This window comes from Pygoscelis adeliae, unplaced genomic scaffold (assembly GCF_000699105.1).
Source record: "Pygoscelis adeliae isolate BGI_AS28 unplaced genomic scaffold, ASM69910v1 Scaffold67, whole genome shotgun sequence".
NCBI lineage: Eukaryota > Metazoa > Chordata > Aves > Sphenisciformes > Spheniscidae > Pygoscelis > Pygoscelis adeliae.
Window position 1 is genome coordinate 7,604,398 of NW_008825271.1, and position 17,607 is coordinate 7,622,004.

At 47.2% G+C, this 17,607-nt stretch overlaps 1 protein-coding gene across 1 annotated transcript in view; it reads right to left on the bottom strand.

Moving 5' to 3' along the window:
* The window catches only part of FRMD4B (FERM domain containing 4B), an 89,306-nt gene that overhangs the window by 45,269 nt on the left and 26,430 nt on the right, over nucleotides 1-17,607 (bottom strand). Inside the window, 3 exon segments of the mRNA XM_009329814.1 lie at nucleotides 82-101; nucleotides 11,702-11,786; nucleotides 16,206-16,298. Of these exon segments, the coding sequence (XP_009328089.1) occupies nucleotides 82-101; nucleotides 11,702-11,786; nucleotides 16,206-16,298 (198 nt within the window).

Below are 17,607 nucleotides of genomic sequence, written 5' to 3' on the forward strand. Positions count from 1 at the left end.
CCCGCCCTCCATGTTTTCTTTACAAATCTTTAATTGCGTTTCACTGGACGCTGCTTTGCGTTACTGCATCGGACTGTGCACGCCTCGTCAGGAACCTGCCCCTGCACGCTTGCAAAAACACACGGAAAACTCGCCACGAAGCAGAGAGACGGGGTTGAACGAGAGGTATTTTTATGGCTTGAAGCGCAACCACCTCCTCAGGGCAGGGACCGCAGTCCTTTGTTGTGATGGTGGTGCGCACACCCCCGATGCTAGATAAGTGAGACTTTATTAATCACAAGGATAGCGTCACTAACCTTCCTTCGCCCCACACAGCCTGGATCTTACAGCCTCCAGTTCTTGCAAGTACACTGGAGTTGTAGCACAGCGTTCAGAAAAACCGCATGCACCCCCACGCTGGAAATCTCCTGTGTCTTGACCCCACTCCAAAACCAGTCCTGTCCTGACAGCACTATGCACTCAGTGACTTCAGAGGGGTGCAGCTGATAAATGCCAAAACATCAAAACTACACAAAGATCCTCTTCTCCCCTGCTTGCAAGCTTAAGTGCAATCTTTCAAAGTTTGCTTGTAAGAAACTAAACCCCTGGTCTTGGTTCTATACTGGGACCAGCAGTAACACTGGAAGAGTAAAGGAGATGCACTTACAGTTAGACCCTTGGGTTACCAAAGCTACCCCTTACACCCACTGCATCCTGCAAACTGCGTAGAAAGGACAACACTGAGCCCATGAACCATCTCATGAATACAGAGATTTCTTTCCTTATTGACCTTCTGCAAGTGAAGGTATAGACACGATGCCTCCCTCCTGCCACCGAGATCCCAACGCATCCTTTGGCCCCAGGATCTGCTGGCTGAACGAAGGAAACAAAGCAGACCGAAAGCTGAAATAGTGCCAAAACCAGGGTAGCAGGAAGATCTACAGAATTACATATAGATACAGGGAAATGACATCTCAAAATATATAGGGCACATCTGGAGCTGAGCTAATTTACCACAGCTGGAGGTCTGGCCCACAGACTAAAATTCAGAAGCAAACAAACAAATAATTCAGTTTTCATGGAAAGAAAGTTTTTTTGCCAGCTTTGTCAATAAAACATTCCAGCAGCAGCGCTTCCCCAGGCTGCTCCACAACGGCAGGCCAAGAGGAATTTCCCCTTCCCAACAGGTGTGGCAACAGCTATGCAGAAGTGGCCTCCAAAGCATTCCCAGACATATTTTATTAGAAGAGGAGGGGCACATCACAAATCAGGAGGGGAAAAAAAAAAAGCTTCAAGTTCATCCTTCCTTCAGATCTCTTTCATGTTGAAGCTTAAGAGAAAAGGCAAGGGTTGCAGCCCAGAAACTCTTCACGTAGGTGCAATTTTAAGGCAGTTTGTTACTTCCAGGTCTGTATTAGGTTAGCCTTTGTCATGCACATCTGAGCTGCCTTTTTTCAGCTTAAATTGCACCTGCTCAAACGGCCTCCGAGGCCAGCTATGGCAGTGGGAAGATTACAGGCGATCAGGTCATCCCAGCACCGCACTCTACTGCACTGGCAGGCAGGGAACCCAGGTATGAGAAAATGCCATTGCAAGGAACCTCTGCTCAGCACAGGAAAGACAGGCTCTAGTTCAACAAAGCTGTCCCTGGACCACAAAAATCAGGGAAAACAGGGCCAGAAGGGACCTTAAAAGCTCATCATCAAGACCATCTCCCTGCCCCAAGGCAGAATCAGCTCATCACCTTTTAAGCATACAAGAAACTCATCGAGATTTAACTACCCAAATGCAATTCTTGCGTCAAAGGCCCTCTTCTCTTTGTTGCGGGCTCCAAGAAAAACTCTGCAGCACTCGGTGAGCTCCTGCAGCGAGTCTCTGCTGACCCATAGCAATAGCTGCTGCTGGCATTACAAGGGTGTTCGGGACTTAATAACCGAGCACCTCTTCACTTTTCATCTTCAAAGCACCTCACAACCATTAACTAATTAGCAACAGTAATTACGAGGCTGCTTTTCCGTGTTTATTTACTTGGTCCTAAATACAAGTGTTAAGAAACTCTGGTCACTTTACTAGGCTGCTACAGCATTGCCACAAATGTTAAAAGTGATCCCACAAACCACGTCATTTAGGGTTTTAGGAGACCAAACAGGCTGAAGGGGGACTGCCTTCTTCAGGTGGTGAAGTTTCAGTCTTTGCTTTCATGATGAGGGTTCTGCTGTGCCAATGTCCTCAGTTTTAAACATGTTTGCTTAGAAGCTGTGTTGAGGAGAGAACAGGTAAGAAGGTCCTCCCTAACCTGACCTCAAGGCACTGAAGGCATCTCGACTAGAGCAAAGGGAACAAACAGGACACCGTGGGTGCAGGGCTGCCACCACAGCTCTCCAGCTGTTGCAAACCTCAGAACAGGGTGGACCAGCCCTAATTATCACATATCACCATACAATAACACTAGCAGGAGACTGGGGCCACTCTGAGGGAGGCTCTGGACCAAAAAAACCCCAAAGAGCAACCAGGAGAACCCCTACCCTTTAAAGGAGCTAAAAAATCAAAGAGGAAAAGAGACGCAGGGAGGTGAAGGGGCTGCGCTGAGGTCAGCAGTAGATAAGTAGCTGAGTGAGAATTTGAAGCAAGGGATCCCAAAGCCCAGCTCAGCCTTTACCTAACAGACTAATGCTATACAAGTGACAGTCTCTTGGACAATTCCCTCTGAGCCTGGAATTATTTTCCATCATAATATAACATGATTTGCCATCTGGTTCCCCAATTGGCCATTCTTATAATGTAATCCAGCCCTGGGCTGTCAAGGAGTTTGGACAGCCCTTGGCTTGACACAAATCCATATAGCGATATGTGTCACTCAGGAGCGCAGGACCGTGACTCTTCCCATTCACTCAGGCAATATTTTGATTTTATAACCATCCTTCTGCCCCCGAGGCTGGCGGACGGGGGTCTTTGTTTTAGCATCGCTTTAACAGCAAGGTCAGATTTCAAAAATAGATGGGGAAAAATGGCTGTAAGAAGATTCATTTTCAATGCCCGCAATTGCCAGGGTAATTTAAGCAGAGACTTCAGCGAGCAGGCGGGGGACCCTGGGAGCCAGGGCAGCGAGTGCTCTCATGGCTGCGTGCTGAAGATGAAGATGGAAGGTTTTCCTAGATTTATCCCAAGTGAGAACAAGGTCACTAGCGCAAGGTTAAGTAGATGGATGTAATTCAGATAATGGAATCTGAGTCTTCTACATTTTAGATGTAAATAAGTTCAAACAGACTGGCGGGTGCAGCTCCAGGGAGGGGATGAAACTGGTATTTTTCAATTAGAGTTTGCACAGGGACCAATCATTTTAACCAGTGAGACAGATTCAGCCCCTTGCGTAGCTCTCCAAGAGGCCACTGGCTTATCTAAACACTGCATTTGGTCCAGTGGATTCAGGTGGTGGCTTTTGTCATACTGACAAACATCAGAATAATAAGAGGTTGTAGCAGATGTCCAAACCGGGTGGCAATTACTGTAGAGCAGGAATAGGTCACTATCTCAGCAGCTAGTAAAGACCAACTCCTGGCTTCAGTGCCCGTGGGCAGAATTTAGCCCCCGATTCAGATAGGAGCTCAAGTCTTTTGCTGCACAGACATAGACTTATGAACGTGATAAAAATCACAAGGCTCAGTCATGAATAGAGCAGTGAACCCTCATTAGACACAGCAACAACACTAGAATTTACTGTCAGAGATACAAGTCTGAAATCCTGATGAAAACAGATCAAGAATGAAGATAGTCAGATGAGCATTAACTGTGCTAAGCAAATCTTTAGACTGTAAACTCAGATTAAAGCAGATTAAAAAAAATAAGCAACACAGGAACTGTCATGTTTAACTCTTTATAGCCAGAAGAAGAAATGAAAACTGATATGGTTTCTTCAAAACTCATGTAACCTCCAGAGGTTAAAGACTGACAGCAAAAACATTTCACATGGAGATTTGAGAACTGAGATACCAACACACCTCTTCCCTCAAACCAACCCCTCAAAAATTTATATTAACCAAATTCGCCCCCAAATATACACACACTATGATCGAATAGCCTCAAGACAGCCACAATATTGAATACAATTACCCATTATTACTGAAAGGTGATTAAAAAAAGCTGAAAGAGCACAATTAGAGGGAAAGGAAGGACCCAAATGCCTACAACAAGGTGTGCAAACCGAGGGAGGCAATTAGCTGCATGTGGACACAGCACAAGCGAGGAAAGCCATGCCAGCGCCCACACCCTTACCCAGCACCGCGGTGACTTCCCACAAGGGATCCAGTATTCCTGCGATGTGTCCTGACAGCCAGCGGATGCAAAGGCAGGTCCCTGCAGTGCAGAAAGCTTAGCAGCTTTTCAGCATTTAAAGCTTCTTTGGGAGCAGAGGCTGCAGCAAGGCGGCCTGAGCTCCTGGGACAGGCTGGGGAGGGGTTGTTGGCCACAACCTCCTGCACGGCAAAGTTGAGCAGCGCAGCAGTAACTAGGTCAGGCAAATTCAACAACTCGCTCTTCGGTGTGGCTGCGCTGGGTAATTACACCAAGGAGACAAACAATAGCAGCAAACCAATAACCCTCCAACTTTAAAGCGCCCATCCTGATTACCGGCATTCACACCTACATCTCAATCCCGGTGGAGTCACCTGCTGTTCATGCTGCTCTGCGATGCACTGGATGCCCCATCCCCATCCCACCCCGCATCGGAAGCTCCAGACTTTGCTGAGCATCTCAACTGGGACCAATTTCCCAAAGACAGAAACGCTGGGTTGAGAAAAAGCACAGCAAAGTAAGCGTCCGCCTCCAGCACATTAGGGAGGGAAAGTCAAGCACTGAACCAGCAGGAGATACAGAACACGAGCCCTTATGGGAGCAAATTAAAGGCTGGTCCTTCTGACCCTCCTCAAAAGGGCACTTCAGATTTGCATTCATGCTGCGTTTACCCCACGGGGAGCACAGCCTGGATAGCTCAGGAGGCCTTACAGCTGCTTTGCAGTATTTAGATGGTCCATGACATCTTTCATTTCATCCATTAAGCCCCACAGCCCTTCCTACCCACTTGAGAGTGCACACAACCTGAGACCGAACACAGCTCAGTACACATGCAGCAGCCACCACAGCTCTCTCCTGGCAGGACCTGCTGCTTCCCACCTCAGCGGCTTAGGCCAACCCAGCCAAAAAAGAGCTGTTAGTGCCTCGTGGTGAGCAAAAGCTTCAGGTTTCTCTGTTACACCCTTTATTTTGCTGTCTCTGCCAGCCACCCTCATTCATCTCCCTTGCTTGCATTTTGTGCTTCAGCCAACACTTAAATGAAACTCCAGGGACAGCAGCAGCTACTCTGAGACTTGTCTGCACAGCTCAGTGCAACAGGAGCACATTTAGTGCTGCTTTTTTTGCATTAATATAAGAGTAAAAGCAGAGAATGGGGGAAGGACATAAAGACCTCCCTGTTTGCAAGCCAGGGTATATGGCGAGTGTCATTAGACTTAACATGTAATCACAGCCTTTCGCTTTCCTACCGCAGCACCAGGATGAGGTACTTAACACACCAGCAACAGAACTGTCTGAGCTGTCACAGCATCTTTACCTTGTGGCCAGGAGATCAAAGGCGCAAAACTCTCCATCACAATTAACGCTGGTAGTTAGCCCAGGAGGAGGTGACTACATCAAGAGATGCGAGCTGGCTGCAAACCAGCTAAGCCTTCATATGCAATGGGCCAGCCCAGCTGGGATACCACCTACACCTCCCTCAGCAAGAGCCTGAACAGGTCCCTGGGGCACCATCACCCTTTACAGCAGGCAGCCTTGGACCAACCTCAACCGCTCTCAGAGGTGCTGTGTAGAGTCCCTTGACTATACCCACACCATGGCCAAGTCCCTGCCCAAGCCACCAGCGCAGTCCCATGTGAGGTCTCATGGGGTAACGAGTAGGGATTCCCCATGGAGATCTGCCAGCTTACATCAGCATAGGGGTTCTGCCTCCTCCTCCTGCCACATTTTGTTCACAGGAATAACCATGCTCCATCCTTCTCATCTGCTGAGATGCTGCTAGGGGGTTTGGGCCATGGAGGTGGCTGCCAGCACCCATGGAAGATAACAGCCCTAAAGTGCAGAAGGCCAACTGGTCCTGCTGGTCCTCACCCTGGGCTTGACACTTACCATCTTCGGGAGCAGAACACCAAATACAGGCAATGGACAGAGCGTATTTTAATAGCTTTAGCTAGGATCAGACTACGCTGTGTTACGAGGCTGTATGGGAATGCTCCCCTCTCCCTAGAGATGGGGGAGAATTAGGAAATATCTGTTATAAAACTTTCAAGAGCTCTCTGATATATAACCACTTTGCTCTCCATGAGCTGGAAGCCAGCCAGACTTTATGCTCACACCAGGGGTCTGTTTCAACAGCTCTTCTTGGTAAGCACTGGTCTTCAGGCTGCCAAGTGCTAACAAGCATTGCCGTTCATGAAGCTATCACGGTTACAGACTCCTCTGAAAACTTCAATTTCCTTTAACTTTTTTCTTTTTTTAAAACAATTCTTGCAAGTCCTTGAAAAAATTGGGAAATTAAATAACCCCCCCGACACCCAAATATAGAGAGGAAAAGGGGAACACAGCCAACTTGACCAAGATCTTAGTTTACAGAACGTATTTTAAGGACTGGCAAAGAGTCAACCGTATGGCTGCAGAGCTGTATGGAGGTTAGCTCTAATGCATAATAAACTTGACAGTGCTTCGCTAGCCAAGTAGGGTGTTATTTTTTCTAACTTGACTGTTTTGAAAGAAAGAAAGACTAATTTGTCTTTCCAAATTTATCACCAACATGTGCGTGACCAGTTCTGACCCACCTCCTTAAAAGTATCCCAGCTATGGTCACGGGCTGTGCAATAGCACACTGAACATGTTACAAAGCTCCCCTATCCCTCTGCAAACACAATACTGAGACACCCATTTCACCTGAAACTAAGTGCTAGGCTTTCACTATTTTAAATGCCAGCTGTACAGTAGATTTCAGAGATCGCTATAAATCTAAATCCAGCTTCTTACAGCCAGTGACAGGAGAGAAAGCTTTTAAATTGAAGTTGTCACCACTGAAGGTTTTCAGGCAGCAGTTCTCAAAGCCTTGAAAAAGAGGGGCATGTAGGAAAACAGAGCCCAGACATACACAAAGCACCCTTCCAGCCATTGCATTCTCCCAAAATACACATAGATAAATGAGTTTATAACTAAGTCACCAGGAGGCCCTTTCATAGACCTGGAGATCTAAGTTTTACCAGCTCCCACCTCCTGCTCAGTGGCCCAAGCAGTTCCTGGCAGTGGATACGGCTTCTCCAAGCTCCAACCCAAAGAGCGCGGATGCTGGAGAGCAGGAGCCAGGCAGCTGGCTGGACCACACAGGACCGAGAGGGCCTGGGGACTGCAGCATCAGACCAGGGGAAGAAGTGGGCAGCTCAGCATGAAAGGAGGGTAGGGCGAGAGCACTGGCAGCATTTGTTATATCGGCTGGAGGCCAAGGTTTATGCACGCACCAGCAGTGAGGAAACACCGGGCGCTCTTACGAGTGCAACAGCAAATGTTGCATTCAGTTCATACGCGAGGAGACATGGGGAGGGCAAGGCAAGGCCAGCAAATGCTGAATGGGTCATGTTGGCAAATCCAACAGAGGAAGTTTATTCTCCAGGCGTGTAAAGCAGTGTTACGTTACACTGTGCAGAAGGAAGATGCCGGTGTGGTGGTGGGTTAAAATGGGGGTGCAGTGGGAAGGAGCAGCCACGGACACCTCGTGCTCAGTGCACAGTGATTCTTTGCTCTGGGTGCAGAACTGTAACACTACTAAAACATCATCTGCAAAAGCAAAAATAAGGTCTCGGCCCCCCTGTGCTTTGGGCCAAGGGGATCCCCCCGGCTCCCCAGCTGCTCGCAGGGGCTGAGGGCAAGGCAGAGGGGACCGCGCAGATAAGAGGATGTCATAGAGGATGCACAAACCTGGGGCAGCAAAGGTCCCAGAGGCACAAAGGAGCTTTTACTGTATAGAAGAGCACAGAGGTGGGGGAGTGGGTGGCAAGTAGAAAGAAATACATTTTTGGCAGCAGAGATTTTATTGTCTATCTTGTCTCTCCCTTGCCAAAATGTCTACAGAAATTGCAAAATGCACAAGCCCCAGATTCCTCCAACCCTTGGCAGGGGAAAGTCATACCAGATTTGCAGGAATGAGCAGAGATATTTGCAGGAAGGAATGGGGAGTTGAAAGGTGAGAAAGAGCAGTGTGGATGTGCGCTACAGAGCGCCAAGCTAGCCTTCCCTATTTTCAGAAATTTTATGCAGGTTTCCCCCCCCCCTTTTTTGTATTTATTATATTTTGTATATTTTTAATACATTTAATATGCTTATTATTTTTTCTGAATTTTTATTCAGCTGGGAGCAAAACCCCTCTGGAGTCATCTGGGGCAAGACAGCCAACACGCACTGCTCAGCAGCTCCAGCCTAGACCCGGAGATGCTGGACTTGGTTAGAGAAATACCATTCTCTATGGTTAGATACGGCCACTTACAGGATTTCACACACAGGATTGCTCACAGATCTCTCAACACTGTAAATACATTTATGATGCAGCCTCTGAACCTCGTAAGCCATGGATAAATCCCCTTCAGAGGAGGGACTTGCATGAACCTTTGCCAACGCACTGGCTGTGTTTGCCCAAGCCTTCAGCTGGCTCTCGTGGTGCGTCCTACACGCTGGCAGGGGCCCTGACATGCACCGTCTCACACACAGGGCAACATCACCCTCACCCCCTCTGCTCGGGAAAGCATCATTTTCCTTTAAAGCACACAAGCCATGGAAGCACGGGTACCTACACACTGCTGTGCTGTCAACACATGCCAGCGCTCAGGAATGTCTAAAAGACAAACACAGACTCCTTCAAGCATCAGGCCTCTGCACCACCCTGGATTTGGGCCCTTCCACCCACTGTGTCCCCTGTGGGGAACAAGCTACTGTGAAAACTTTGGAAACAGCTTTGTGAAAGCAAAACAGACGACTGGCTTTTAAGCAATCTTATCCACGCAGGTCTTCTCACACCCCAGTATTGCAGCATTTATCCTCTGAGCCACATTCGTGGCCCACACAGAGCAGAAGACTCATGCAAAGATCCGGGTTATGATACAGCCCTGGTAGGGCATCCTCCAGCACACCTCGTGCATTGAGGAGCACCCCAGAGCACATGGGCTGGGCATAGGTTGCTGCTTTTTAAGACACTGGGGTTTCCTCACTCATGCAGCAAGGAAAGGAGAGGGCGAAAAAAAAAAGAAGAAAACTAAGCTGAGGCAGGTCTAACCTCCCTGAGCTGGATTAACAACTGAAATGCCAGGGAACTTTCCTCACTGTCATCAGCGAGCATCAGCCACTTGCTTCACTGGAGCTGGGGATCTGCTCGTATTCAGGAGCCGACACCGCCTGTCCCGCATCCTGCGCCTCCTTCCCCGCAGCACAGCGGAGCCTGGCAGCACTGCGGGAGCATACGTGCATCCAAGGTGCCTTTGTGCATCCCCCTTGTCCACGTCCCCTGGGCTTAAATATGAGAACTGGTCCCACATGCACTTCGTGCACTACTTGAAACCTAGAGACTGCCCATAAGTTTACCAAGTAGGATAAAATATTTAAAAAAAACCCTAATTTGAAGGTTAAAAACCACTGGACCAAATGTATCCTGAAAGTAAATAAACTGGCTTCTGCTGAAGTAGCTGCAGGCTTCTACTGAAGCCAGGCTGCGAAGCCGCCCAGCACAGAAAGTGCTGCAGGCAGAGCTGGGGCTCTCAGCTTTCGTTACGTGCTGAATCGCTTGGCACTGCCCACAGAGATCCTTCTCTCAGGAGGAAGCGATGCTCCTCGTCCCTCTGCTGCCCACAGAAACTGGACGTGATGGAAAACCCTCTCTGCTTCTGGCAGTTTTGCTTGCAGGAACAGGGAAGCCGGCACTTTGGGCTGCTACCAATTAGAGCACACACCTTGCAAGCCGCAGGGGGAAAACATGAACCAGCCTTCATTCAAACCTCTCCCAGCTCCCAAAGCCCTGAACTCAACTGGATGATGCACAGTCTTGCTTATTGCAGCATTCCGTGCATCATCAGCGCTTCACGTGCTATCAGCACTTCATTGCAGTAATATGAAGTTATGCTGCTTGAATAATAATATTTATCCAGGCCAGAAGTGACTCCTTATTGGTTTGATGACACGCGTGTCTATGATCAGCGAGGGAAGGTTTTTTATGCTTCTCTCTCCCTTTGCTTTCTCTTATGCTTTATGCATATACATAAACACATATACTTGCACCAAATGTTTTGACGTTGACAGCATTTGTTTAATAGCAGTGGCATTTTTCACATTCCATCCTAAAACCAGACCCATTTTCCAATTCCAAAATTATTTGCGCTTTAAACAAAGTGCTCCAGTTTTCCCTGAAAGGATGACTACAAGTTGCCAAGACCCTTCATTTAAAATGGCAGATATGCCAAATGGAGATTTGCTTTTTATTAATCTTAACCAGTGAGGCCCCAAGTTCTTCAAACATCTTTAAAGCTTCAGCATTTTGTAAAAAGGCCCCAATTTCCTCCACTCTTCCAGAAAGCAATTCCTGTACAAAGCACAGTCACAACTTTGCCATTAACCACTTTCACATCAAGTTTCTGATCCCACCATAAAATAACGAATACTGGATATTGAATAAGAATCCTCTAAAATATGAAGCATATTAAAGGTGAAAACTTCGGCCAGCTACATCGAGCTCCACCACCAGCTAATGATACAGGATTGTTTTCCAAGAAAAGGTTATAAGAACACAATAACCCTTTTAGACTGTTTGAACCATGAGTGGAAAAAAAAGCCAGATGCCCAAGTTTGACATTAACTGGGCAATCCCAGAAACGTCAGGCATTGCTAGAGTAAAGTTCATTGAACTGCAGCTGCTATTGCACCACTGGTTATTAGGGGCATGCCCAAGGTGGTTGCCACACCGCCCTTTGTTCAGACCAAGATGAGTCTGCAGCAGATCAACCTTATTTTTTTTAAGATTTTGGCTACCATATCATGAAGTAACTTTTTAAAATATGTTCTACCAATTCAAACATTTTAAGAGAACAGTGGAAGCTTCTTAACCAGAGAGTAAATGTAAAAAGTATTTTAATAACTAGTTTTGATTACTACTTTATAGGGTTTATTACTTTACTACTTCACTGAATTAGGGCAGGAAATCGGGGAACTAGGAACCAAGTTCACAGCGTAGGACCTTCCTCACAGGGCTTTTGCTCTTGAGACAAGTTTGACTTGAGATCAGTAAAGAGATGCTTGCCTTGAGCATTTACTATGCAGTGTATAGAAGGATATGCCACTGAGACAGAGCCTACCTGCGAAGTTACAACCCAGATTTCAAACAACTTAAAAGCTTTTGAGTATTTAAGACTTACTCTAGTGCAGTGAGCACACAGCAGGGCTGTGTAAACAGGACGAGGAAACCATCATCCTCCTTACCCATTTGCTTCAAGCATCAGCATTTAAGTGAAGGAGGAGAAAAAGCATGCTGAGATTTTAATACTTCAATAAGATCTAGAAATTAGACGCAGCTCCTAGCGAGTTTGCAGGACCATGTAGGTGGCTGAGGAGCAATAAGAGGGAGATGCACAACAAGGAGCTCCAAAGGAATGCTGGGGCTTACCTGGTGCACACAGGACTTGGCATTCAGAAAGAACAACTCGACCGTAGTTTTGTCCTTGAGAAAGGAAATGCTTTCAATGTAGAACCTGAAAATAAAAAAAACCCGCAACAGTTACTTTCTTGAATAGGTTTCATCTTCCTCCCAAATCATTTTATTTCCTCAATGTTTTGTTCTCTAGCAATACAATGGGACAGAGGAACTATGAGCTGCTGCACTTAATTTCCTGCCTATTAGGAGGGAACAAGCAGAAAAATCACAGGCTGACAGCACACAGGAAACGACAGACTCCTTGTTCAATAGATCGTAGATATCTGATGCATTTCCATCTCATTTGAAAACCCTGTCAAACGTTAAAGCAGCAAATCCCATCCCTCCTATGCAGATAGAAACAACAGAAGTGGAAAAGGTAACTCCAAACAGCATGTTGCAGGTTGGGGAGCCGGCCCCGTGCTTTGGAGGAGAGGGGATGGCAGTCCTGCAGGACCATCTTTCCTCCAGGAGGAGAGAGCAGCCATAGGCTGAGAGCCATTGACTTTGCTCCAAGAAAAAAAAAAACACCAAACAAAACCAACACACAAGGAACACTTTGGGGTCGGCTCCATCCCATCGGGCACATCCATCCTAATGACAATGGGAGCCCCAAAACCAGGGGTTTACATGGAAGGGCCACAACTGGCTCAGCCTTACAGGCACCACTCTGCACAGCACTTGCTGCCTTCCTCCCCTTCCCGTCCCTGGCTTCCTCTTCCCAGGGCCATGGGTGCATCACAGAGGCACACACCAACAAAAGCAATCCCATTACTCTGGCCCAGCCAAGGTGAGTAGATAGGTCCCAGTTCGTTATAGAGCTACACCAAACATCATGTATGCCACTGGCACTCTGCAAAATCACACACAACCTGTCTGTGCACTTCTGACTCACTCGGGGCATCAAACCAAACAGTGCTGAGATGCATTAAATGGTGCGGAGAAAACATCTATAATTTGAGGAGCATGGAACTGCCAAGTCAGTTTAAAGAGAGACAATTTGTGTGAATGTAGTCCTGTCAATCCTCCTTTAGCTGGATCTGAAAGCAGGATACCTGTGCTTCAGCTCCTTACGGAGGACGAACGCGTTGGGTCCAGACTCTCTCACCCAACGCTAGACAGAAGGTCCACTTTTTTCCAGCCAAGCAAAGACTTGGGCCACCACCATCACTGCCCCAGCAGTGCAGACCACACCAAGGCTTCTCAATGTCTTGCCTTTGATAGCAGGAGGGTTGGATGGCCAACACAGGGCACGCAGCCCTCTATGTTTATCAGAACCAGGGCAATCCCTCCCGCAGCCCCATGGTGCTCCTAAGGCTCCTCATGGCCTCAAGCTCCAGCCACTGATTGCTTGGTGTAGATGATTTACAAGATGTTGGAAGAAGTCCACAGCAGCAGCGCGGAGCGCATGGTAGGAAGCAGTAAAGCTAGCACCTGCCGCACTTGTTCGGAACGTATGCAGTATTTATGCTGTGACTTGAGACAAGCAATACATTAAATAGTAATTGTTTTAATATTTCACATTCCTACAGCATGTTCCATCAAATTAATTTTAAAGCACTCCTCAGAACGCCTCTGCAGGATAAGGAGATAATTTACCCATTTTACAGGCATGCAGCCTGTCCAAGGGGCAGACCCAAGCCCAGCAGCCTGCCCCAGACATTTGAAACGCTATTTTACATTTCCATGACTCACCTTTCACTGAGAACTGCAGGAGCCACAGGTATTTCCACCTTTTCTTGATCGCACCCGATATAATTTTTTCAACAGCTTTGCTAAGCTTCCCTTTAAATACACTTTAGTGTTTCTCTCCAGAAATGCAGCATCAGAGGGCAGGAGCCTCACTCTTCGTCCTTTCCCAACCTGCTGCCAGACCAGCCCTTCGCAGCATGGATCCTCCTCAGCCTGCTAAAGCCTTCCTCCCTCCGCTGCACCAAAAAGGTGCTTTTCCTCAACTAGCGACCTCATTTGCACCTGCAGTTTCTTTCAACTAGGAGTCAGACATGGCTGACTTATCCTCACAAGCAGGATAGTACCCCTGGCTCTGAAGAGAGGTAGCTCCCAGTCACTGCTGTACAGAGTAGGAGACCGTGGGATATATGGATTTAGGAAGAGGGCACCGGGGAGGCGTTGCCCCCTACCCCAGCCAGGTCTGCATGCTTTATTTCTTCCGTGGTACAAGCTGTACACTCTTATCACCACAGCACAGATGGGGAACACTGGACCACAGAGATAAGGATGTTCAGGGGATGACAGGCCTGTTTGGGAACACCATAAAGTGTATGTTCTGCTTTTATTTCCGATGCTGTCAGCATCCTTGAAACTAGAATGACACTTTCGTAAGTCCTAAATCTGCATTATAGAGCCCTTCACCAGCTGTGTGTACCATATGAAAACTTACGTGACTGGATTGAGTTTATGCCAGCTGAAGAAAAATAATTAAAATCTGAAAGGATTATCATGTGTTTCATTACTGAACAGCAAAAGGGCCAAGGAGTTATGAACAAAAGGAGGATCATAACCAGGTATCTGAGGATCCCCCCCATTTCCAGTATTGCTACTGGAAACTGTCCAGGGCAGTGCTGGAAGATACCGAGAACTGATGCTGTTGCACATTTGCCACTTGTTATGAGAACAGCAGCTTGGTGCCCTGCCGCATTATACTTGTGTCTCAAACAAAAGTGACACTGAAGCGGTATTTATTCTGTTCACGGTTGAACCTGTTTCAAAGACTCAGAAGGCACGGCCCGCGCAGGAGGGCTTGCCCAGCCCAAGGGACACCCTGTCCCTGCAGCAGCATCCACCGCTGTCACGTCATGCACGGCTGGAGACCATCCAGCCCAGGGGAACGAGAGCCAAGCACTGGGGCTCTCTGCCCATCCCCTCCATGCCACTTGCCCCACGCCTGACTACGCTTTTCCATTCAAGCCACAGGCGTACACAGCTGCAACTGCATGTTTCGGCTGCTCTCATGGGAGTTTAATTAAGGAATAGGCTATGACAAGGCAAATGTGTTCACATGAGATAAGTGTCTGAACTAACCACCCAAGGCATTTGCCATGGTGCAAAGGCCTGCAGTCACTTATCCAAAAAGTTGTAACAAAGTAGGGAGCTGCACGTTTTGAAGGGGTTTTCTGCTGCAATATTTATTTTCTACAGATCAGACAGTTTCTATATTGCTAATTATTTCTGTATCCTCCTCCTCCTCCTGCTCTGCTTCTCACTCACTGCCCACCTCCTTTGCTCCTAATTGCTTGTTTTGGATCTCACAATCCTGGAGTAGTCAGGCTTAAAATTAGCTTCTAGAAGTTGATCTTTCCAAGCCCACTCCTCACGCATTAACTCTTGCCCAGGTCTCTGCAAGGTCCTTGCAGAGGTCTTGCCCAGGTCTTGTAGAGGACCATCTTGCAACAGAGAGGGCCAAAATGAACATCACAAGCCAACAGCATTAATCCCAACCAAAGAAATGCTCAAGTCATACGACTGCCTTCACAGTTTTCTTGGACAGTCATAGATTTTAGCCTCCCAGATCCTCGAACACAGTGAATACACTGAAGAGCCCATCATCCCTTTTAAAATGGATTTTTTTTTCTTTCTGTTAAAAGTGGGGAAGGGAAGAGAAGCTCTGAACTCCATCACAAATAAGCACATATTCAGCAAAAACAAAGTGCTGCTTGTTTAAACCACTCCCTCAATGACCAGGGTGCAGAGGACATGGCGAGGCGACAATACCAACAGACCCAACTACACAAGAGGCTCTGCCTTGGAAGTGCTTCAAATAATTAAGCACACAAGGCATAAATTTACTGAGATACAAAACCCAAATGAGGTCAGTCTGCTCTCATTTGCCTCATAGACTGTAAGGAAAACAAAAATGCCAACAATATTAAGAATACGATGCTTGGGTCTTTTCTGCCAGCACAGCTCTGTCTTGTAGGACATAGCTTTTTTCAGGCCCATAACCAGCAGAGCTTTGCCAGCAAAAGCTCTAAAGTAATGCAATTACGTTGGCCAAAATCATCACTTTGCCAGGGATTTTATTCTCTCCTGGGGACTGGCTTAAGCTGTGTGAGCAAAGAAGCCATCAGCAATCCCTTTCAAGTACAGACAACCCTTAAGTAAACATAAGAGGAGAAAAAGTAAGCACCATTGTTTAAACAAACTGTATTAAAATTTAGCCCTATTAAAGAAAAATCAGGCAGAGAAGATATTTAAAATACGGGGTTTTAAACAAAAAAAAAACCCTAGGAACAATATCCTAGTAACAGTTAAAAAGTAGCAGGTTCCAACCTACTTTATTTTGTAGTTAAATACAAAAGAGCAGCACTTATCCAGGACCTAATCTCCTTCTAAAAATAATATATCGCTTTGATATTTATTTCCTTTATCAAATCCATAATCAGTTCTTTTAAACAAAAACCCCTGGTGATAAATAAACCCAAGTGGTAATCTTTTCTTTGTGGAAACAATTACTCACCTAACGGCAAAGTACAAAGTTGCCGGGCCCGGTTTCTTGGGCAAGTCATGGTCCAGGACTCGGTGATCCAGCTGCAGCCAGACGCTCTGACCTCTGCGGAAACAGGTTGGGGAGGCAGTTAAAAACTGGGACAGGAAATACAAAAACAGGGTCTTCTCAGTGCTTGTGTTTACTCCAAGTGTTACTTCAAAAAGTGCAAGATTCAGCTCTGAGGCAGGCAAATATTTCATCCAATTCTTTCCTTTTTTTTATCTTTCAGATTTTGATGTAATTCTCTTTTGGATGTTAGAGAATGCTCTTTGCAGTTGTATTTTCAGCTGCAGCACAAAAGTCATAGCATAGCACCCAGAAAAACTAACTGTTATTGAAATACCCTCCTTTGCTCTAGATGGGGACGCTTCCATTGACTTCCCGTGTCTACAGAGGGGGATCTGATCTGTAGCAGAGGCTGGACATTTGCCTACAGCAGAAATGGGTCTGACCTCTTCTGCCGCACGGGGACTGCACAGCTCTGCTGCCATATCCCGCACTACTTCTGTGCCATCCCCAGTCCCAGCATGACATAAAACACCATTTCGGAGCAGAGGGATTTACCGCAGCCACACTCATTTAATGAGGCAGCTGTATAAAACACTGTTCTCTCTGCAGTGGCTGCCCTGATTGAAATTCGAAGGAAGCCAGAAAGAAAACAAAAATGCCCCCAAACCCCCAATAACCTCCCTGAGGACCCTGGGGCCGAGGGGGAGCGCAGAAGCCTGTGGCTGCCCTGAAAGGCTGGGGCATGGGTGCCCTCCAGAGGCCACACACTGCCTCCAAGCACCCAGCCCAGCACTGTACACACAAGGTAACCTCTGGAGTCCCACTGGTGTTTCTGGGGAAGCCAACAGCTTTTAGGTATTCCCCTGGCAGCACTTTAAAGCTCACCATAAGGAAGCAATCAAAAACCTCCAGAACCACCTCCAGCCAGAGGTTCGGCTACTTAGACCATGGGACTTGCTTTAAGAAACCTGGTCTACTGGGGGCTGACGGGGTCCATCTGTCAGAGCAGGGGAAGAGCATCTTTGGCCATAGGCTTGCCAAGCTGGTGAAGAGAGCTTTAAACTTAGAGATGCCAGGGGAGGGGAACATCAATCCAACCCTCTCCTACCAGTTTACTGGAAGAGCAGCAAAAAGAACCCCCAGCCACTCCAGACAGTAAGTCAGCTTCATCAGAGGCCCAACTTACATGCCTCTATGCAAACGCAGGTGGCATAGGGAATAAACAAGAGGAGTTAGAGATGTGCGCACACCTGCAGGGCTATGATCTTATTGGCATCATGGAGAGATGCGGTGGGATGGCTCCTGTGACTGGAGTGTTGGGATGGAAGGATACAGGCTCTTGAGGAAGGACAGGCAGGGGAGA